A 22,909-nucleotide genomic window follows, 5' to 3' on the forward strand; every position below is an offset into this window, starting at 1 on the left:
CCCCCCCCCCCCCCCCCCAAAAAAAAAAAATGGCTGCCATTTGGAGTGCTTTAGAATCCTAAGAAGACCTAGAGGTGAGATTGGGGTTTGGTCTCCTTGTTCGAGCTTTTTTATTTCCAAGCCGGCCTAGGATATAATCAAAACTTGTGGCCCTATCACTCCTTGGCGCAAGTTGGTTTGGTTTAAGGACCACATCCCCCACCACACCTTCTCTCTTTGGAAGGCCCTCTCAAATTGCCTCCCAACGCAGTCTTTTCTCATTCACCAGTAGATTCCAATCTTCTCAGCCTACTGTCTTTGCTGGAATGCCTCTAAATATGTTGATCATCTCTTAGTCGCTTGTCCCTTGTTCTCGATTTGGAATGGTCTTGTTCTAGATTTGGAATGGTCTTGTTCTCGATTTGGAATGGGCTTTTAATGTTTATCAAGGAGAAGGATTTTACCTTCTTAGAGGGAATGGATTTGGGTGGACATGACAGTTGTTGGTAAGTCTCTGTGATATGGTGGGAAAACTATCATTTGAAACGGCCGTCTTACATATTTGGACGGAGTGTAATCTCAGGAAATGGAGCTCTAATTCAAGATCCTTACACCAATTTATAGTGTTTGGTGTCAAAAGTATAGTTTCGGTGTTCTCTTTTAGATGTGATAACTCCCCAAGGAAGAGACATATTGTTGCCTCTCGGGGCCTCCCTTCCTCCCTACTCCATCTCTTTGTCACCTCTTCTTGAGGGATGTGCTTTGTTTCTCTTTGTTTTGGTAGCATTGTGTTGTCCCCCCCCCCTTTTATGGCGCTTCCTTGTTTTTTCTCTTCCCTTTTGGTAATGAATTTTTAGTCGCCCAATAAAAGAAAAGCAAATATTTTTATGTATGATTCATGTATAGGAGTGTGTAAGTGAAAGTAGAAGTTCTTAAAGATTATCATGTGTATTCATGTAATTGGAAGTCTTATAAGCTTATGTAAGGCCTTGTGCACATCTCATTTGATGCAATGGGATATATATCCAAAATTTCCTCTTGGATTGCTGATTTTTGTGGTAAGATTATAGTAATTCCATATTGGGATAAGGCCGAGTTTGTTGTTATTGTTGTTTATAATATAAGTAATTCCATCAATCATATTTCAAAGACGAAATTTTTGTGAATAATTCGTCTGGCTAATCTTGAATTAGAGGTTTGAGATAAACTGAACTCCACATTGTGATACCTATAAGGCCACAGATATATTTCTCAGTGTCTAACATATGATTGACTGACATGGCAATATGATTGCCTGACATGGCAAGCCTAAAAATTTACATATGAGTCATATGACTCATCTATATCGTATGTAATACAAAATGCATTCTTAGAACTATCTAAATAAAAGGAAACAAAATTAAAACAGTGAACATTACGTCTTTAGATAAGGATAAATACAACTCAACTCATTCTTATCCCAATTAAATGGGGTTAGCTCCATGCATCCTTTTTCACCGATCAACTCTATGCAAAGCCATACTTGTTACTAGTCCTAAGCTATGTGTGTCTTTCCTCCCTACTTCTCCTAGAGTCATTGTAGGCCTACCCTTGAATCTCTTAGCTCCTTCAATATTTGAGCATTCAAAGGCTTTTGTTGCACAATGTCATGCCACCTTTAGCAACTTTCTCTCACATATCATGTATCGGAGCTACTTCCAAGGTTTTAAGTATCCTTCCGTATCCACTGATACTAACCAATATGTATCGTATATATTAGATACCGATATGATATAATGATACCTAAAAAATATTTTATATTAGTAAATGTAAGAGACCTCATCCTTTATATATAACTTGGCTCGAGTTCTCTAGGTATGGCAAAACTTCCCTCCAAATATCAGCCCTAACTGAAAAGGAATGGTCCCAAATCAATTTTGTCAGAGTTTTGGAAGAAAACCCTAAAAAGAGAAATCAAAAGGGATCAAAAGGTTTCCGATTGTTGTAGTAGATGGTGACAAATGCTGCCCAAAAGATGCAAAAATATGATTCTTCAATTAAGGGAAGACTCGATCTTCATTAAGAGAGAAGAATTGATCCTCAGAGGTGAAGAGTCCAAAAGTCGCAGAAGAGGGGCAACAGCTCTCAATCCAAGAAGACAACTATTTCATGATTTGTTTGAGGTAAGATCTAGGGCTATAACGCCCCAAACCCAAGTAACAGGTATGGTGCTGCCCTCGCGGGCAGTGATCCAAGATGATCACAAAATCTTTAACCAATAACTCACAGGTTTTGTTACAACTACTACAGTAGAATTTATTTATTGTAATCAATCTATTATTTATGATTTAAAACTCAGTATTTCAATTAAATGAATCCTCTGACTGAAAGTTCAACAAAATATACATCTCCAACATAGTCCCAAGAAGTAAGCGACACCTGCACAACTGGCTCTCCTTTTGAGACAGATCACACCTCTAGTGATTTGTGGGAAATAAATAATGGAATGAGCTATACAGCTTAGTAAGACAAAACATGGCACAACCACATATGATACAAAATACAGTTATCCATAAAATTTTCAAATACATGCATAACCTTTCCATGATATAAAACATGATAAGTCCAAATATTCATAAAACACTCTGAACATAAATAGCATATCGCCTCACTGGGTAGTTTCTTGACTTTACTCTTACCTTCTCGTTCTTTGGCGTAACCTTTATTTTCATAAACATTTTCATACACATTCTTAAATATAATCATTAACCGTCACTTTAGACTTTAAAATTATGGATTCTTCCTTTAAGTGATTGGGACATACTGCCAACTATAATCATAAATGTGAGACATCTCGTGCATCAAACAGTCACAGTCCAGCCTCATAACCACGGGCTAGGTGGTACACATACGCGAAACCACGGGCTAGGTGGCACATCATATCTCATCCCATCCCAGATGGGCCATTCCATTGGCTAGACGGAGCATCCTACGGCTAAGCGAGGAACATAAACATATACATATGCCTCATCAACACCTCACCCCTGTTGGAAAGGGTTGCAATCATGTCACACAGTCATCCATCCTTTTATTTGCTTACATTCTATTTCCTTGAACATTTCCATGCATCATTCTCAATTTACAAACATAAACCATCTTTTCTTAACTTTTCATTCATATAATCCATGTATAAAATCACATAAATAAGCATGTGCATCAATACATAGGTGAATCATGTCAAGTTCCACTTATATTTCAATCAATTAACTCAGAAATTCCAGCCAATGCTCCACGCACCCATTGGCATTGCTACCTATATAAGAAAACAATAATTTTCTTAGGGTTTCAATACATATAAAGTGTAACTTTATTTATCCTTCTTCTTCTTCTCTCTCTCTCTCTCTCTCTCTCTCTCTCTCTCTCTCTCTCTCTCTCTCTCTCTATATATATATATATATATATAGGACACTACACACAAACCTCTCTCCCCTTCTCTCCTTTTCTCTCACGGGTTTTCCCTTCCCATCTCCTTCTCCCTATTTTATCTCCACAATACAACATACTTAATTTCCTATTTATTTCCTATTTTATCTCTATGAGACAACATCCTCTCTTTCCTTTTTCTATTTTATTTTTCTCTTCTTTAACTATGATCAGTTCTTCTTTTTTTTTTTTTCCTTCTTTCTCTCCAATTCTCTCCTTGTTTTTCTCTCTTTTCTTTCACTTTTTTTTTTTTTGTCTTAACAAAATAGGAAGCCAATAAAAGAATAAGAAAACTTTACCTGAACCATCCTCTGTCTTTCAATTCCTCCCTTTCCTCTCTCCTTCTTCCTGTGTTTCACTCTCTCTCTCCCCGTCTTTTTCTCTTTATTGTACAAACATTTTAACTGCCTTCCCCTTTGTTATTATTATTATTTAACTCTCCAGCTACGACCTCCTTCTATGTGGCTCTCTCTCCCTCCCTTTCTATTAATATTAACCGCCTCCCTCCCCCTTTTGTCTGTTGATAATTATTATATTAATACTAATATTTATCCACAATACGTAGGTGGGTGGGGTATTACAAGGGCAGCAATTAGATCCATGGATCACCTCATTAATGCTGCCCTTTGAGAAAGGAGATGACAATCAAAAGAGAAAAAGGGGGAAGAGGAGAGAGGAGAGAGGCGATAAAGAGGATGGAAGGGTTAACCTAGATCAGATTTTAGGAGGCGTGTTAACAGAATAGGTTAGGACTGTAATGATTGGACTATGATCCAAGACCTTTATTTATAATAGAAGAGAGAGAGAGAGAGAGAGAGATTACAATAATGCCCACACCATAACCGACTCACTTAAGTGGAGTTGGCTATGGTGGAGAGGACCAATATGCTCCTACGTCATCTATTTCTATACTTCATTTCTTGCAAATTTCTACCTTCTTAAATCCTCCTCTTTCTTAGTCTTTTGCCAAGTTTTAAAACTAGTTTTCTTATCCATAATAATTTCTTGAACATCGTCATGCCACCACAAAGTTTCACTAGATGAATGTCTCTTTCCTCTAGAGTTGCCTATAACTTTTTTAGTTACATTCTTAATCTAAGTAGCCATCTTGTTCCACATCTTATTAGTGTCTTTGTTGAAGTCCTGCCTTGGTAGTGTTACTAATTTATCAGTAAATGTCTTCAAATTTTTTCCTTTTAAATTCCACAACCTTATCCTAGGGAAATAATCTCACATTTACTATGGCAGCGTTTTAAAACACATATTACCGTTAATCTATATTGTGTGGTTAAGTTCTCCTTTTGAATAATCCTACAATGTTTACATTATAACCTCTAACCTTCTAGTTAGAAAGAGGTATATTTGGATACTATTTTGCTCACTTTTGAATTTTATTAAATGTTCTCTCTTTCAAAGCATGTGTTTACTATTGATAAATCATAAGTCACATCAAATTCTAAAACTGAAGCCCCCTCCTCACTCCAATCTTCAATCATATCCTTGATAAATTCTTTCATAACCTCTACTATCTCTTCTAACTAGTCCATTTAGTTCTCCTCCTATAATAATGTTGGTGTACAATGTCTTGTATTCCGTCACAGTTTAATCCAAGAAATACTAGTGCAGGTGCCTCAATAGGTAGGACGGCGGTCCCGCAGTTTTGTACTTTCCGGATTAGGGGTTTTCGCTATATATTTTTAGCGAGGGTTTCTTTCTCTGTAATGCAAGCAATACTGAGAGGTGTGAGGACGAGCATTGTAACCCTATTCTCTATTGATAGTGAAGCAGGATCTCATCTCACCGAGGACGTATGCAATCTTGCCGAACCTCGTAAATCTGTGTGCATTGCTTGTTCTTGTTTTTCCATTATCTTCTGCATCGTTTTAGGGTTGCGTTTCTACATAATAATAATTGTTTTTTTTTTTTTTTTCATTTACTAATTCTTTTTACTATTGTATCCATGAATTCCCAAAATTGTTTATGGTATTTTCATCAATCCAATTTAGGGTGTGAAGCACTAATTATACTGATAACCTCTTTTTCTCCATGAGCTTGATGGATATTATGTTATCAACAATTCATTTAACATCTACAACATGATTTGTTAAATCCTTATCTGCTTCTATTTTCACCCCATTTTTCATTACTTTTATCATCTTTATATCAAAGTTTATTGGCATCTAATTCCTTAGCTTTTTTACCCCTCCATCTAGTCTCTTGTATACAAGCTATGTTAATTCTTCTTATTACTATTATATCCATCAATTTTAAACTCATTCCAATTAAAGTTCGTATGTTCCAAGATGCTAATCTAATCCTACACTTTTGGACTAGTTTTTTTACTTGCAGTCGTCTATGGTGTGAGAACCTTTGACCACTTGTCACTGCAAATGGGTGATGGACCAATGCATAGTTACAGGGGATGCCCTAGCGACCCCGAGGTCGCTATCCATTACACGCAGGCTATAGTGCAGCGCGTTGCGTCCTGTGGACACCTTAGCACATAAGGTCTGCAATACAAAATTCTTGGATCTATACAAAAGGGTTTTGGCTAATATTGTTACAAAGCCAGTTGTTGACATGACGCACCAACCCTCTTTTGTCTGGTTTTGGGACCGCAAACATTAAACACTGGTGGAGTTGATAGGATTAATAGTGATTCTATTGACTTTTGACTGAGTGGACTAAAAGAAAAGACTCCATTATACATGGGTTGCCATCATGGTTGTCAAGGCGTCGCCTAGGCCTTTAGGCACCTTGACAACTGTGGTCGACTTGGTCACCTAGACGGGCACCTTGGTAGCTTTGTTGGTGTCCCCTTGCATCCAGAGCCCCTGTAATGCCTTGAGTCGCCGTGACAACTATGTTGCCATTTTATCCAGAAAATATGGTCCATGATGTAGGCTAGGATTAAATTGAGCTCTGTTTTTGGGCTTATGGCCATGGAGCTGCATAACAAAAAGCAAATAGAGGTACAGCCTGCACTGCAAAGGCCATGCAATCACAAGAGACAGCTAAATTTCATTACAATGCATTGAGGTCATTAGTGGCAATATCCTCCCTTTGAACTCTCGACATCACTGAGTTGCTATTGCATTGAAAGACATGGGGATCCTCCTAAATGAACTCTTGAGGTTGGATGCAGTCGATCTAGGATTCCTTTGTAGTGTATGCTTTACTTTGGCTGTTGTTTTGCATCAAAATTTTGGTCACTTAAAAAAAAAAAAAAATTGTTGAGGAGGTTAATCGACGGCTAGTTTTGACCCTGCTAAGGGAATGGGTGACTGGTTGATGCCTAGGCTCTGCCAACTATAAAACATTTGACAATGTTTATATGGTAAATATAAATAATTAATTAAACGTATATCTTAGAAGAATTACTAATGAATGGAAAATCATTTTGTTAGGAAGTTTTATTGTCAAGATTTTCAAATAGTGGTGCAGATACACAATAAGCGTTTTTTTTTTTTTTGATAAATAAAATAATTCATTACCAAGAGGAGAAGAATATATAAAGGGGGAAAAAGGGGGTGGGGAGAGGCTTAAGCCAACAAGGAAAAGCCTACTTAAGGGGAAACACAATAAGCTTCAGTACAAGAAATTCTAAAACCTGGCATCTTGTTGAATAGGTTCAGTGCCAAGTTCTTTTACTCTAATCTCCCATAGAGCTTTTACATTCTTTGCACCCAAATGTTCATTAGTGAAAGGAGACATGACATACAAAAGACCATGTACCAGAGAGCAATGTCTAAACACAGGATGCCTAGTCAGTCCTAATTGATTGACTGGTCAACAGTAAAAAACTCCTGACTAGTATGGTTGTACCTGAGATGATAAATGTATGTACTAGGGTATGACTAGTCATTTTAATATGAGATTATTGCTCTATGTGCCTCACATGTGCCTGTTGTTACTGCTTATTTGTCTGCATGGTCATTGAGGCAGTGACCTCAATTTCAAGGCAATTTTTAACACAAGGCCTTTTCATAACTTAATGGGATCAGCTACATGGATCTTAGTAGGGACCAAAAAAAAAAAAATGATGATAAAAAACAATGACGGAGTAGAGCACAACTAGATGGGGTCCTCTACCTGGATCCTAGCCCTCCAATCTGCTCTATTCAAGGCCTAATTTGTGCATCTCTTTCCTACCTGGTCATTTTTGGCCTGCCCCTAGCTCTTTTAAATCCTTCTATCTGGATCAGATTGCTCCTTCTTACCGGTGCAATGGTCTCCGTTGAACATGGTCATACCATCTCAAACGACTTTCTTAATGCCTTTCATGAATTGGAAAAACTCCCAAATCCTTTCTAATACGTTCATTCCTTACCTTATCCTTCTTAGTTTTCCCAGACATCCATCTTAACATTCTTGTTTCCGCTACACTGCTTATCAATATGCCGCTTTTTAACTGCACAACATTTTACTCTATACATCATGGCAGAGCATACTATTGTCCTATAAATTTTTCCTATAAGTTTTACAAGGATACGTCGATCACACAAAACTCCAAACGTACCTCTCCAATTTGTCCATCCCATTTTAATTCTATATGGCACATCATTCTCTATATCGCCTTATTTATTTATGATAGATCCTAAATATCTGAAATTCTCACTGCGTCGTTATCTATCAGTGTGACTAAAGTTACACATCACATGCTTTGTTTTTTGTTCCACTTATCCAAAAGCCTCTTGATTCCAAGGTTGATCTCCATCGCTCTAATTGACCATTGAACCCTGTTTTTGTGTGATCCAATAAAACAACTATCCAGTCAGGAAATAGCAACTAGCCAGTGAGGTGCCTATGAATGTATTTTGGAAACTTCGATTGTATCTGTACAATTTAGTACCGAATAGAAGTAATACTCATGGTATTGATATTTCTTTTTATTTGTATGGTTTTTTCTGCACATAATACTCATGGTATTGATATATCTTTTTATTTGTATGGTTTTTTCTGCGCAATCTGGCTAATTATTTGTATTTTCAGAGATGGTAGTCCTTGGGAGTAATAAGTGGCATTTTAACTCTTTCTTTGGATGGCAGTCAATGCTTGTCTTCTTCAACCCAATCAAGTTTGGGATAACATTCACCTTTGGCAATCTGCTTTCACTTGGGAGGTTTGTACTCAAATTTATGATCTTAAACTATGTGAGGCTAGGCTTTGCAGTGAAGTGTTTTTGCTTTATCTAATATTTCTTTTGGTGCCAAGGTAGTGTTTGTTTTTCAACCAATTAGTCCTCTGAGGATCGAATATTTTGTTTCTGGTTATTAGGGTATAGTTTCACTTAATAGTGTCTGGAGTGGAGTTGGGTCCTTTTGGTTGTCCTTGTTGTGTTTGATGTACTTGCATATAGTTTTCCCTCACAAATTTGAATAAAGATTATGTAATGGTTTATTTTATTTTACTTTGTGATGAAATATCTATGTTCTAGTTCATTATGGGTCACTTAATCCAGCTTAAAATCTTCAAATCTCATTGACTTTAAAAAAAAATGGGAGAATATGGCTATTGTTGTAATGTTTCTAATTCCCTGTGGGTGTGTGAAAACAAAAAATTGGTTTCATGAATTAAAAGGGGAAAATTAAGTATCATTTATTATTTTCTTTCTTTTTTGTGAGGCATCTTTTCTATGACTTGAATTTGCTCAATAGTGTTTTGTTATTTGCACCATAGTTGTCAAGGCAACAACGGGTTGCCTAGGCACCCTAGTATTTTTTTTTTATCCATTGATCTATTAATGATATATCAGTACCTCAAGAAAAAATAAAAGAAAAGCAAACAATGGACATAGATAGCATAGCAGCACAGAAGAAGAATGTTGCCAGAATTACATGCCTGTGAAGTAGGAGTTACCAGAAGTCTAGAATTGAAGTGAAAGTCACTCGAACGAGGGTTGATTCAAGTGTGAGGAAGCTTTGGTGTGAACTGTAACTGTCAATCCCTCTTTTTTTACATTCATTTTATCCCATGTATTACAGTCTACTTCTTTCTGTATGCAATACATTAAGAGGGCTAGAAACAGCATCTCTTACATTAAAAAAAAAAAAAAAAAAAACAAACCTTGACAAGTATGATCTGCAGTCCCCCAGCCCCCAGTGAGGTGTTCAGTTTTGAATCCTTTCTACATTACTTGCGATGGAAATACCAGCTGTGCCTATTTCTTCTCTGTGCCAATGCTATTTCTATTTTTGCCTTCCCGATTCTAAAGTAGAGTATTTTGTGTGCCAGCACAGCCTTCCTTATTGGCCCCAAACGGCAAGTGACAATGATGCTTGATCCTGTTCGTATTTACGCAACAGCCATATACCTTGCTAGTATCATCATTGCACTGTTTTGTGCTCTTTATGTAAGTCTCTCCAACTGTATGCTGTGAACCTTGTAATCTACTTGTCCTGATTAGATTTCTCTAGTTCTTGGCCTCTTATTTTCATCCGTTGCCATGAATCAGGTCCATAACAAGTTCTTGACACTTTTCGCGATCATGTTAGAGTTTGGTGCACTAGTATGGTAAGGCTTTCCATTAGACATTTACACTCTCTCTCTCTCTCTCTCTCTCTCTCTCTCTATCTATCTATGTATCTTGTGTCTGTTCAACATGTTCATCTTTAACAGTGATATTGAACTGTTTCATGTGGGTGCATCTTTTAGCATTCTGGATTCATCCATTCTGCTGCACCAAGCGCTTGCCAGATTGAAGCAAGCATGTATGATAGCGTTACTGTTTTTATTAATTTTTTAGCTGATTGCTTGCATAACATGCAAGTGTATGTTAAGAATTTTTTTTTACACACACGACTCATGGTTATAAACATCTGCCATCAAATTTTGTGGACTACTACTGTTGTTGGTGAGTTTCTGCTGAAATATATTGCAACCAGGTGTTTACATACGGTTCTAAAATATGGTTTGAGAATTCTACTGTGGACAATCATTGATATACAAGCGAGAAAGCTAAATGCATGGTATTCAAACTTAACTTTATTCAACTAATCTATCCAACTGTCTGATTTGCCAGACAGTTGGATGGATTATATGTAGATGTAATCTACATGTAGATGTTTGTGTGTCAAAATTCATGTATACTGGTACATAACGCACATAAATATGTGCATGTATATAAGTATGCCTCACTCCAGTTAGGTGTCTTAGATGCATGCATCTCACCACCCTTTATAACTCAGGTATTTCAGTATTTAGCGAAGGATTGACTGGGAATCTTTCTACCATACAGGTTGCTTTTCTCTTCAATTATTCTAATTTTTTATTTTGCTAGGTCAGGTTATTTGTCATGGGAACTAGTAATGTTTAAAGCTTCCTGACCTGCCATGTGGTGGTACATGGTTTGACCCATGTGATGGAGGACCTCCATCTCACAGGATTTATTTCCTCACAAAATAAATAATATTAGTGGCTCAGTTCACTCTGGCTAAAAACGAATTGTGAAATTGTCATGAGAAGTAAATGAAGGTAAAACTACAAAATGACACCTTTGCAATTTTGAGCCACGTCCTTTGCTCACCTAGGGCTGAAATTTTACCAATGAGACGGATGTGGGATCGTCTTTGACATCATGTGGCAGGTTATGGATCCTCACTAGGTATAGTGATGTTCGTCTCCATTTTGCTTATTTGATCTATTTCTGATTCTTCTGTGTTTGTTGAGCATCTATGGGTCAACCATTGTTTGATATGAGCATTTCTGTAGTTTGTGCTTCATTACAAACCTTCATCCATCAATAAAACTGTTTTCTGATGGCTATGTCTGCCAACTGGTGGGTATGGTTTAGTCATTTTGAATATTGGATGGATTGGTCTAGATTGACCACATGGCAGATTGTCAGATTGTCAGATTTAGTGATTCATCCAGTCCATATAGTCCAGCATGTGTTGGACTCTTCCCTTGTATTTTTGTTTCACATTGTTCAAAACAATTGATTTTTCGACCCACTTGAGACTTTCATTCTATCTCATGACAAAATGTGCCCCTCCCCTCTTTTATTTTCTTTTCCAACCATGGTTGGTGAGCCGGATCTTTACATTTTACCTCATAGTTGCAATGCAGTAAGTTGATTTATCGTGCCATGTGGTGTAATCTCTCCTTACCTTGTCATCTTCATGTTATGATCCTATTTAATTGACTGTTTCAGGTATAGCTTGAGCTACATTCCATTTGCCCGATCCATGGTCTCAAAAGTCATGGTAGCTTGCTTTGATACTGAATGGTGAGATACTGGTTGCAGAACCATCCCAGCTTACACAAGGTTTTATTGTGGAGTTCTCTGACTGCGAAAATTAGACGCTGTACTGTTGTGCCTTTACACAGGATATACACACAGAATATGTAAACCTTTAAAGTCCCTTCCAAGATGTGGAAAATTTGAGCGGGGCTGCGGTCTCAATATATAATGTTCTTTTTCTTTTTAGGTGGGTTGTAACTTGGCATTGCTGTCTTGTTATCATTAACAGAGTTCTGAGTCCCCTCTCCTCTCTCTCTTTCTGTCTCAAAAATTTGTGTTCTTTAATTCATCTTGTGGAGGTACGTTCCCAGTGTGAGTCCAAACATGTGGCAGCCGAAGCCATCTCCCCTCGGATTGATCATGAAGGTTGTCGAGTGGGAGTATGGTCTAAAGCTGGATTTGATAGCGCTAGGGTTGCCAATTTTACATATTTTTAATTTTTGGGAGAGCCAATTTTTCACTTTGGAATGTGTTGGTATATAACCAGAACACAGCGACCTGAGCTGTGCAGCTACTGTGATTGAGCTTTTTCATTACAGGCTCCCTTGAGGTCTTGGGTTTAAGCCTCTTGTTTTCACCTCGTCCCCACCCGCCCACTCCCCTCCCCTCCCCTCCCCTCCCGTCCCCCTCCCCTAATCACCCTTTGTCAAGCTAATTCTTGTCTGATCTGAATCCATCCAATCAAGAATTAGTACAATAAAGAATAACTTACTGACACATACAGTAACCCAAATCTAAATACTACATGTGACCTAAATTTAAATTGCACAAGGATTGGAGTGTCTGTATCCACCCATAATGTGATTATGTAATTTTTATTATGCGTAAAACTATTCAGAATGGCCCGTCTTGATAAGCTTGTTAAGGCAATCCGAATATCTACCTTATGGGAGATGAGATGGTGGCGTCCAGATTTTGCAGACTGGTAAGTTCTAAAGTACCATTTCCTCATGTAAAATTTCATCTGGAATAGAGGCAATATGGGTCTTTCAAACCCCTCTCTCTGAAAATGGGAGCAAGCCATGAGTCTTAAAACAAGATGAAAGAAGAGTTGGGCGGCAAAGAAAAGGAGCAGCCAAAAGCCTTTAGTCACTTTTTTCTTCTTATTTGTTCAAGTATTTTATAAATAAATCATTCACTCGCCTTGAGATTGCTATACATATATTTTGGGATCACGATCTTTAGTCGCCGAACTAATCTTAGCAGATTAGAACTCATCCTAGCAGACGTTTGGATCAAATCTGGCTAGACATCCTTTTTTTTTTCAAGCCTTTATTGGGGCTGGGGGCTCTGATATGGTTCGAATCATCTTTATTGCCTTACATATATTTTGCTACTTCTTTTAGAAGTAGGGCCTTCAGTGGTCTTGTCTTCAAATCATCTAGTGAGCTTGACACATGGTTAATTCAACTCATTTACTATCTATCCAGTTGTCAAAATTGTCTCAATTGTTTCACATGGCACAATTATTATAAGCACTTTGATTATTAACTATTTTTTTGCATTTTTTTTTTTTTTTTAGTCCAATCTTTATTACTGCTACTCTCACCTCCTTTTTATTATTTTTAACCCTAGCATACCAAGTTTGTAGTCATCTAACTTCTTCCCTTTCCATTTAATCACCTGTATACAAGCTACATATTTATCAATTCTAAACTCTTTTCAGTTAAAGCCAGCCAGCATGGATATGAGAACACCATACTATATTGTACTAAGTGCAATCCCACAAGAACAAGAACAGCGAAGATGAGTGGTCGAGGATCTTGCTGCATAGACAAATTCATTGAGCAGAGAATTACACCTTCAGAATCTATGGCACCATGCAAGATGGAACTGCAAAGACTGTCGAGCATCATATATGATCACAACTCCACTTCTGAAGTTACTGATATTGTCTTAAAGATTCATATGATCATATTATTTCACTTTATCCTTTCAAAAACCCATGGGGGAGGGAATAAGGGTGTCTGGTGAGGACTGATGACGCTGACAATGGCAGCAAATACTGTAATAGACAGTTCTAACCAAAAAAAAAAGGAAAACCGGAATGCTTTCTAGGGTAGCCCAGTCTCCATCTTCCAAGTTTCAGCATGGTTGGTTCGATGCTACTGAAGGTGATGCCAACTTCCTCCCTTCTCACCTACGCAATCCCACAAGAAAAGGGAATCGAATTTTGCACATTATGAGATATGGATCTCTAAACTTAGAATCCCTTTTCCAAAATGAGAAAAAAGAATTATACAAGCTACAGTTTCTAAATGCGCATGTTAACATTTTCATTCCCCCCCCCCCTTCCATTGAACAGAAGGCTTGCTGCTCTACAAGAGATGACTACACCAAATTACAATTTACACATATAAATAGGAAATTTTACATATGGCAACAATAGCTACATGCTCATGGCTGACGAGACCTCTTGTTCTCCCTCCAACTCTCCCTCCACTATGTCACCGCTCCTCTGCAATCATTAAAAGCACAAGTCAACCATAACCACTTGAGTCTATGTCAAGTTGGCTGGGTGTCACAGGAAAAATGCAACGTTATGGCCTTAAGAGCCTTGCAGGTACTCTCAGCTTCCCAAATCAGTGGTGCCTGTCACCCTGAACTGAATTGCAAGGTGACACTGAATTGGGTGGCTGAGAGCACCTTAACCTGTAATGCTAGCATTTCACTTCACAAATAAAAGCAAGGGTGCAAAAGGGCCAGGCTGGACCGGGTTTTTGAAATCCCAGGCCCCATCCCCAATTTTTTCTATATATAGGCCCCAAGGAGACAGACTCATAACCTCTTAACTGCAAAGTGTTGATCCTTGCCAGCAAAGCTATCCCTGGAGTTAATTACCAACTTTGAAAAAAGGGATGAGAGAGAGAGTGGTAAATGAGGTAGAAACAACTCTTCAAACTCCTAGGAAGTTGGGACAAAGCCCACATTGAGTTGGCAAAGAGCAAATGTGTCAGTATTATGTAGAATGTAAATTATTTATTTCAAGCTTTTCCACAAGATTCTCTACTGACATGCATGCAAAAAAGTAACCAATTTGGGTCTCACATATATGGTCCCCAAACCTGCACCAATGGCTCAAGTATAGAAGTCAGGACACGAATCAAAAGTCCAAGTTTCTTTGGGATTCATTAGCCATATCCATTTCATAATGGTTCCCAAGATATTTTTTTCTTTGCAGGAAAAGCATGTAATCTGACGAAAATCAGAAGCAAGTTCTGTTAGAATATATGTATTAGGAGTACATTAGGAACTGTCTTATGTTAAGTTGTCCTTATATGTAATTTCTTTTATTTTCCTTATTTCTCTTTCACCTCCCTAAGGGAGGAATATGTAATTCCCTAAGACATTATTTGAATCTAATATAGGTGAGATGAGCAACGAGCTCATTCACGTTTTGCTCTCACTTCCTCTTCTCCTTCTCTCATCTTCTCTCCTTCTTCTTCCTTCCTCTCTTCCATCTTCTTCCCTCATCTCTAACCTTAGTATTTCTTATTTATAATTTGGTATCACAGTTGTACAAAGGTTTGAGAGTCGCCTAATCTTCCTACTTCCATTCTTTAAGTCTCTCTTGGAACCCTAAAAGAAAGAGGGGTCCATTAGAGGCTATACTATGTAAGAAAGTATACAAGAAGACTAATGGAGTTGTAGAAACACGTTGAAGGCACTTGGAGGGAGATTTGAAGGCTAAAAACACTTATTGGAGCTCACATGGAGAGGAGAAGCCCACCACAGCACTACAGCCTGCCCCTGGTTCGACTTCTTTTTTCTCTCTCATCCATGCTGAGTTGGGAGTGTGGAATAGCTCAAAAGAATCGCCCAGGGGTCTATATTTGACTCCCCAAGCCTCGCTTCCTGATTTGTTGTGCTGTTGGAGCACTACCCCATTTCCTATTTGCTGCCAGGTATTGCCAGTTTTTGGTTTTTTAGGTTATAGAGTCTGAAATGGATGGTAGAGTATGTGTTGGTTGTGTTTGCTAGATGTTCTCTCTCCTATGATGCTTGTGTGTGGTTGTTGGATGAAGCTCCATAGTTGAAGTGGTTTTTATTGGCTTTGCATCAAGTCTCTATGGTTTACTAACTTGCTGGTCCTTTTTTTGAGTTCCGAGAAAAAGTTTTTTTTTGGGGGGGGCTGGTATTCCTCCTTGCTTTGGATTCCCTCTTGGATTGTTTTTTAGGGGCATCCTTACATTATGCCTGATCTCATGGAACCTCTGGAAGCTACATCGGGTGGGTCGAGTAGTACCAACCCCAGTTCGATTGTCTTTGACAATCCTAACACCCATATTTCTCTTGTGAAGTTGGATAGTACCAACTACTTGGATTCGTCACATTTTGTGAAGCTATCCCTACGGAGTAGAGGGAAGCTAGGGTATATTATTGGGGCTATCAAGGCTCCCGCTATTGCAGACCCAGGGTACCAAAAATGGAAGACTGCAAACTCCACTATCATGACTTAGCTATTTTTCTCCATGAAACCTGAGATAGGTAAGAGATTTATAAGGAAGGAAACTGCCAAGGATATTTGGGATAGTGCCTCTAGGACCTATAATAGAGTAAGTGACTCTGTGAAGGTCTACCAGCTTCTTCAGCAAGCTCTCTGCATGAAGCAAGGGACTAAGTCCATTTCTGACTACTATAATACTGTTATAGGACTCTGTGAGGAATATGATCATTACCGAGATCTTCATTTGACCAATCCTGATGATGAAGCCAAGGTCTATAGATCTCTTGAGAAAGAGCGTGTTCTGATTCTTCTAGGTGAGCTGAATTCAACATATGAGCAGATCCAGATACAGATTTTGGGCCCGTCACCCCTACCTACACTTGATGAGGTGTGTAGCTATCTCCTCAGTGAGGAGACCAGGAGATGTGCCATGGATTCTACACCTTCACTTCAGCGCTCTGCTCTTTCCTCCACTACTCATAGAGAATGGTGTGGAGGTGGCCGAGGTCAAGGGCCATCTCGTGGAGATGACAGAGAAAGACGACAGTGTGATCATTGTGGGAAACCTGGTCACACTCGAGAGAGGTGTTGGTCCTTCATGGCCGTCCTAGTATACGTGGTGGATCTACTGGCACACGTGGTGGCCGCAAAGGAGGGGCTACAGCCCATGCTACTATGACAGAGACTAACACTAGAGGCCCCGCACAAGCAAATATCAGCTCCTCTAGGGGATATTGCAATGCTTCGCCGGTTCATGTCTCATCTTAATAGCCCCTCTACCTCACAGAATGCCTCAGCTTTCGCTATGCATGTCACCACCTCTGCACCTTCCACAGCTCTGTCCTGGGTCATTAACTCTGATGCCACTGACCACATGACCAATACGTCCCATTACTCTAACTCCTCCATTTGCTCTAGTAAGGATAAGATCTGGGTAGCTGATGGTACTTTCTCCTCTATCTCTGGTAAAGGCAGTATCCCCATTACCTCTTCTATTTCGCTTGCTTCTATCCTTCATGTTCCTAATCTTACCTTGAATCTATTGTCTGTGAGCACTTTAACTAAAACCTTAAATTGTCGTATCACATTTTTTCCTTCTCATTGCCTTTTTCAGGATTTGGGGACGAAGAAGATTATTGGCAGTGGACGTGAGGATGACGGCCTATACCGTCTTGAACCGCAGTTACCCTTTTTTTACTACACCACAGTCTGTGCATGTGGCCATAGTGATGCTAGCTCTTTAGACTCTACGATGCTTTGGCATCAGTGCTTGGGACATCCCTCTTTTGCTGTTATGAGGAAACAGTTACCTCACTTGTTTACATCTTTTTCTTCTTATGTATTTCATTGTGAACCATGTATTTTGCTAAACATTGTCATTCATCTTATCCTTATCATGGTAATAAATCTGTTGTTCCTTTTCACATTGTGCATACTGATGTTTAAGGACCTTGTCCCACTACCTGCCTCTTTGGCCATCGCTATTTTGTTGATGATTTTTCTCGTTGTACTTGGACCATTCTTATAAAGCATAAGAGTGATGTTTATGATGCCTTCAAAAACTTCTATAAAATGGCCCATACCCAATTTGAAACCAAGATCAAAATTGTCTGGTCTGATAAAGGGGGGGAAGTACATGTATGGTGGTCTACAAGACTTTTTTTTACTGACAATGGCATTATCCATCAGCTTGCTTGTGTTGATACACCCCAACAGAAAATCGTCATTTATTAAAAGTCGGTAGAAGTCTTTTATTTGGTATGCATGTTCCTAAAACATTTTGGTCTGAAGCTGTTCTTGTTGCAGCTTGCCTCATCAATCGCATGCCTACCAAAATTCTTGGGTCTCAAAACCCAATTGCGCTCCTATCTCCTCAGTCTTCTGCTTTCACTCTTCCTCCCAAGGTGTTTGGTTGTATTTGTTATGAACATATTAACAAATCTTCCAACACCAAACTCGATCTCAAGGCTCTAAAATGCCTCTTCTTTGGGTATTCTTCCACCACCAAAGGCTACAAGTGTTATCAACCTTCATCTCGCAGGCGATTTCTTTCCAAAGATGTCACATTTCTTGAGTCTGTCCCTTATTTTTCACTTCATCAAAATCCTCTTCAGAGGGAGAATGAAAATGAAAGTGAAAAGGCTGCTGATGCCATTCCATATCTTACCCCATTGCCTCCTACTCTTTTTTCCTTTGATATTAGTAAACATAAAGAGGTGGATGATGTTGCTACTGTGGATGAACCTTGTATAGAGAAGGCACCTGTTATTGTGTACACAAGGACAAAGAAGACCTGCCAAGAGTCCTCTTTGGATCCACATCCTGAGCTTCCCCTTCCTCAGTCAGGTAACATCTCCTCTCCTCATTTGGAGTTGGATCTTCCTATTGTTGTTCGTAAGGGTAAAAGAGCTTGTACTAATCCTATAGCCCAGTTTACTTCCTATGATGCTCTCTCCTACAGGTGTTTTTACAACTGCTCTTTCTTCTGCTTCTATTCCCAAAACTGTTAATGAGGCTATGTCAGACCCTAAGTGGAAACAAGCTATGTCAGAGGAAATGATGGCTCTTGAGAAGAACTATATTTGGAAACTGGTTGACCTTCCCATGGGAGAATCCCAGTTGGATGCAGATGGGTCTATACGATCAAGTACCGATAAGGTAAGATTGGGTACAGTCAGATGTATGGAATTGATTATCAAGAGACCTTTGCTCCTGTGGCCAAACATATCTCTATAAGAGTTCTTTTATCTGTGGCAGCAAGCAGATTGACCCTTATATCAATTAGATGTGAAGAATGCCTTCCTCCATGGAGATTTAGAGGAGGAAGTGTATATGCAGCCTCCTCCTGGCTTCAAGTTTCAGGCAGCCGATGGTAAGGTGTCTCGTAAAGAAGGCACTTGATGGCCTAAAGCAATCACTAAAGGCTTGGTTTGAGAGGTTCAGATAGGCTATTTTGAAAAATGGATATTCCCATAGTCAAGCAAACCACACATCATAGTTGTCATGGCGCCAAGGAAAACCAAGGCAGTGGAGGGTTGTCTAAGCGCTTAGGCGAGAAGGCACACGCCTTAAGGCGAACAAGGCGACCAATTGTTATTTTTTATTTTTCCTATTTTCTAACATTATTTAGTAAACTATATATACCTAGCAACATCAAGTCATTAAAAATCAACATTTAGCCATATTAAATCATAAAAAATTAACATTAAGTCATTAAATTTTAAAAAATAAAATTTCGAGAAACGCTATGGTTCTATAATAAGTTTGACTAGTCAAATGATATTATTTTTATATGAGACTTTTTGTATTAGTTATAATATAAAACCAGCTTTCCAACAAGTCTAAGATTACTTAAATCTGTGTTATAATGACAAAGTTATGCTCCAGTCAAACTTATTTTTAAGTGCGCGAATGCTGTTAAAATTATCTGAATGAAAATAATTTTATGGATATCAAAACAAAAAATTATTTTACTGGACTTTTGGTTTTTAGCAATGTTTTAACATGATAGAATTTATAAAATTTTCATAATTGAGAAAAACTTCAACATTTAAAAGTTGAAAATCGCCCCTATAACCAAAATCCAGTTTTTCTTCTTGGACTGGGGGGTTGACTTTTTATCCTTTTGGAATTTGATTTTTAAACTATTTTTATTGGATTCAAATAGGGGGTATTTGCTTATTTATGAATAATATCTTAAGTAAATGAAATAAAAAGCATTTACTTAAATGATATTTGGCAAAAATAAGTGCCAAAACACAAAGCAGCATGCAGTGCAATAAGGCGACTGTCGCCTAGGCCACACATTATTTACTCGGAGAGGTAATGGCACCATCATAGCACTAATTGTGTATGTTGATATTGTGGTAACTAGAGATGACAAGGCTGAAAGCTTGTTTGGCTAAACAGTTTGAGATCAAGGATCTAGGACACTTGAAATATTTCTTAGGCATTGAAGTGTCAAAGTCTAAGAAGGGAATCAATATATGCCAGAAAAAATTTGTTCTAGATCTGTTGAAGGAAACAGGAATGCTGGGTTGTAAACCGGCAAGTTCTCCTATTGAGCAGAATCATAAGCTAAGAGAGGAGTGTGGCCCTTCCCTTGCTGATGTAGGAAAATACCAGAGGCTAGTGGGGAAGCTGATTGCCCAGACATTTCTTATGCAGTGGGAGTTGTGAGCCAGCTTATGCATGCCCAAGAGTGGACATTTGGATGTTGTGTACCGTATCCTCAGATACTTGAAGTCCTCTCTAGGAAAAGGACTTTTGTATACCAGAAACAATCACTTGAGGATAGAAGGCTATTCCGATGCTGATTGGGTTGGATCCATTTCTGATAGGAGATCTACATCTGGTTATTGCACATTCGTGGGTGGTAACCTGGTCACATGGAGAAGCAAAAAACAGCCGGTTGTAGCTAGATATAGTGCAGAGGCAGAGTACAGAGCACAGAGCAATGGCTCATGTTGTTTGTGAGCTCACTTGGCTACGTCGATTGGTTTTTGAGTTAGGGTATGACATTGAAGGACCTATGAGACTCTACTGTGAGCAATAACCATTGCTCACAATCCAGTGCAACATGATAGAACAAAACACAATGAAGTAGACCGGCCTTTCATCGAGAAGATTGATTCCGGCAATATCTGCACACCCTTTGTGAGGACAGGTGATCAATTGGCAAACATCTTCACCAAAGGACTCATTCCTCACCAGTTCAGTACCCTCTTATGCAAGCTGGGAATGTATGACATTTATTCTCCAACTTGAGGGGGAGTGTTAAAATATATGTATTAGAGGTGCATTAGGAACTGTCTAATGTTAAGCTGTCCTTATATGTAATTTTGTTTATTTGTCTTATTTCTCTTTCACCTCCCTTAGGGAGGAATATGTAATTCCCTAAAACATTATTTGAATCTAATAAAGGTGTGATGAGCAACAAGCTCATTCACGTTTTGCTCTCACTTCCTCTTTTCCTTCTCTCATTTTCTCTCCATTCTTCTTCCTTCCTCTCTTCCATCTTCCCTCATCTCTAACCTCGGTACTTCTTATTTCTAACTAGTTCTCCGTAGTCAACACAGGTACAGATCAGGACAGTGAAAAGTGCACAGAACTTTAAAACAAAACATACCACAGGATCCTTTGACTTGGTTTCAGAAAGGTATCGTTCCAGTGCTCCATCTCCTCGAAGAATTTTTGCTCCATATCCAGGGGCATCCACTGTCCCAACTGCTTCCTCATCAACCATAACTGCATCTACTCTTTCATTTCCCGTCTTCACATCTGGTATCTGCATGAGAGCAAAGAAATGGTTGAATTAGGAGCTTCCAGTCTTGATTTTGTTGAACAATTTAACACCAGTTCCTGAATGACATAATACTCTATAGTAGCCAGGTCATCACATATAGTGGGGTGACTTAAACTACATGGACCTAATCAACATTTTGAACACATTATTTTTTATTTACAAAAGTCAATACCTCATACATGGCTTCAGTTAGAATGTTTTCCAATATGGCCCTCAAACCCCTTGCACCAGTGTTCTTTGCCATGGCTTTCTTTGCAATCAGTCTGAGTGCATTCTCTGTGAAATGTAGCTTGACCTACAATGCAATACAATCTTAACCATCAAAGAAAATGTAGATAACCCCACGCTTTAATGTTTTAAAAAAAGGTAGAATAAAAAAGAGGATACATATTTCTGGGCAGAATCTAAAAACAAACAAAAACTTACATTGTTCATAATAAACATTTTCTTGTACTGTTTACCAAGAGCATTTTTGGGCTCTGTCAGGACCTATTTGCGGAGAATAAACCATTCAGATTCTGTTAGTGTGCCAGAAGGATGAGGAGATAAGAATGTAAAGAGCTCTGAGAAGTGGTAGTTTGACTAGTATCTATTTCATGTTTAACAAAGTTAAAAGTGGAAAGCAGTTTCTCGCACATAAATATCGATCTAAATGAAATTTAAGGCCTTTCATTGATTAGGTCAAAAACAGGGGTTGAGTGATTCAACAACTAATTATTCAAAAATTATATAATCAAATATTTTATTAAAATATAGATCTTAATTAGTTTAAGACAATTCAGTATTTTTCATAACAAATATCTGTTTTTCTATAGAACAAAAATGGCTTTCAACCTCGTTTAGAATTATTGATCATCTTCCAAGAAAAACTCTGTAACTTAAAAAGGGTAGTGTATATATATATATATATATATATATTTATCATTATTATTTTTTTAATAGGGTTGGGCTTCTCTGGTCAGCGGACCAAAAACGTCGGAGTAATCATGATGCTTGGATGGGACTTTAAGGGCATTTTGGAACTTCAAACAATAGGGGGCGAGTAATGATAACATCTCCATGGTCGATGACTCTAGACCATGGAGTCAGTTTTCTGGTCAGCAGACAAGAAATCTTTCTCTTTAATTTTATCGTATTCTTGTTATTGTGTGTGTGTTACTGTAATATGTAAATTAAATTGATGGCGAAAATAATAATACCCATCTCAAATATTATAAATAAACAGAAAGGGGAATCCAGACCTTCTACCTGGTATTTATAATTTTTTATCTATGTATAGTTATCATTTTACTTTTTTTAGAGGGTGGACCTTGGTGCAAAGGAAAGGTCGACTGTAACCAAGTAGTCATGGATTCGAGTCAGGAAAAATCTTGTCCATGAAGCAGTGGTAAGGCTGCATACATTATGACCCTCCTCAAACCCCACAATTGCGGGAGCCTCGTGCAATAGGTACATCCTTTTTTTCTTTTTCTTT

General features: G+C 38.3%; 2 protein-coding genes across 2 annotated transcripts in view; one reads left to right on the top strand and one right to left on the bottom strand.

Moving 5' to 3' along the window:
• LOC122073606 (vesicle transport protein SFT2B) overlaps nucleotides 1-11,993 on the top strand; it is a 31,608-nt gene extending 19,615 nt beyond the window's left edge. The window contains exons 3-6 of the mRNA XM_042638202.1: nucleotides 8,490-8,563; nucleotides 9,676-9,793; nucleotides 9,896-9,954; nucleotides 11,594-11,993. Of these exons, the coding sequence (XP_042494136.1) occupies nucleotides 8,490-8,563; nucleotides 9,676-9,793; nucleotides 9,896-9,954; nucleotides 11,594-11,672 (330 nt within the window). The 3' untranslated portion in view covers nucleotides 11,673-11,993. The remainder of the gene's footprint in view (nucleotides 1-8,489; nucleotides 8,564-9,675; nucleotides 9,794-9,895; nucleotides 9,955-11,593) is intronic.
• Nucleotides 11,994-13,873: 1,880 nt separating this feature from the next.
• The window catches only part of LOC122073389 (CLP protease regulatory subunit CLPX1, mitochondrial-like), a 42,707-nt gene continuing 33,671 nt past the window's right edge, over nucleotides 13,874-22,909 (bottom strand). The window contains exons 12-15 of the mRNA XM_042637970.1: nucleotides 21,862-21,924; nucleotides 21,608-21,730; nucleotides 21,259-21,417; nucleotides 13,874-14,141 (exon numbers count right to left, since the gene is read on the bottom strand). Of these exons, the coding sequence (XP_042493904.1) occupies nucleotides 14,073-14,141; nucleotides 21,259-21,417; nucleotides 21,608-21,730; nucleotides 21,862-21,924 (414 nt within the window). The 3' untranslated portion in view covers nucleotides 13,874-14,072. The remainder of the gene's footprint in view (nucleotides 14,142-21,258; nucleotides 21,418-21,607; nucleotides 21,731-21,861; nucleotides 21,925-22,909) is intronic.

Source organism: Macadamia integrifolia, chromosome 3, assembly GCF_013358625.1.
Source record: "Macadamia integrifolia cultivar HAES 741 chromosome 3, SCU_Mint_v3, whole genome shotgun sequence".
NCBI classification, from domain to species: domain Eukaryota; kingdom Viridiplantae; phylum Streptophyta; class Magnoliopsida; order Proteales; family Proteaceae; genus Macadamia; species Macadamia integrifolia.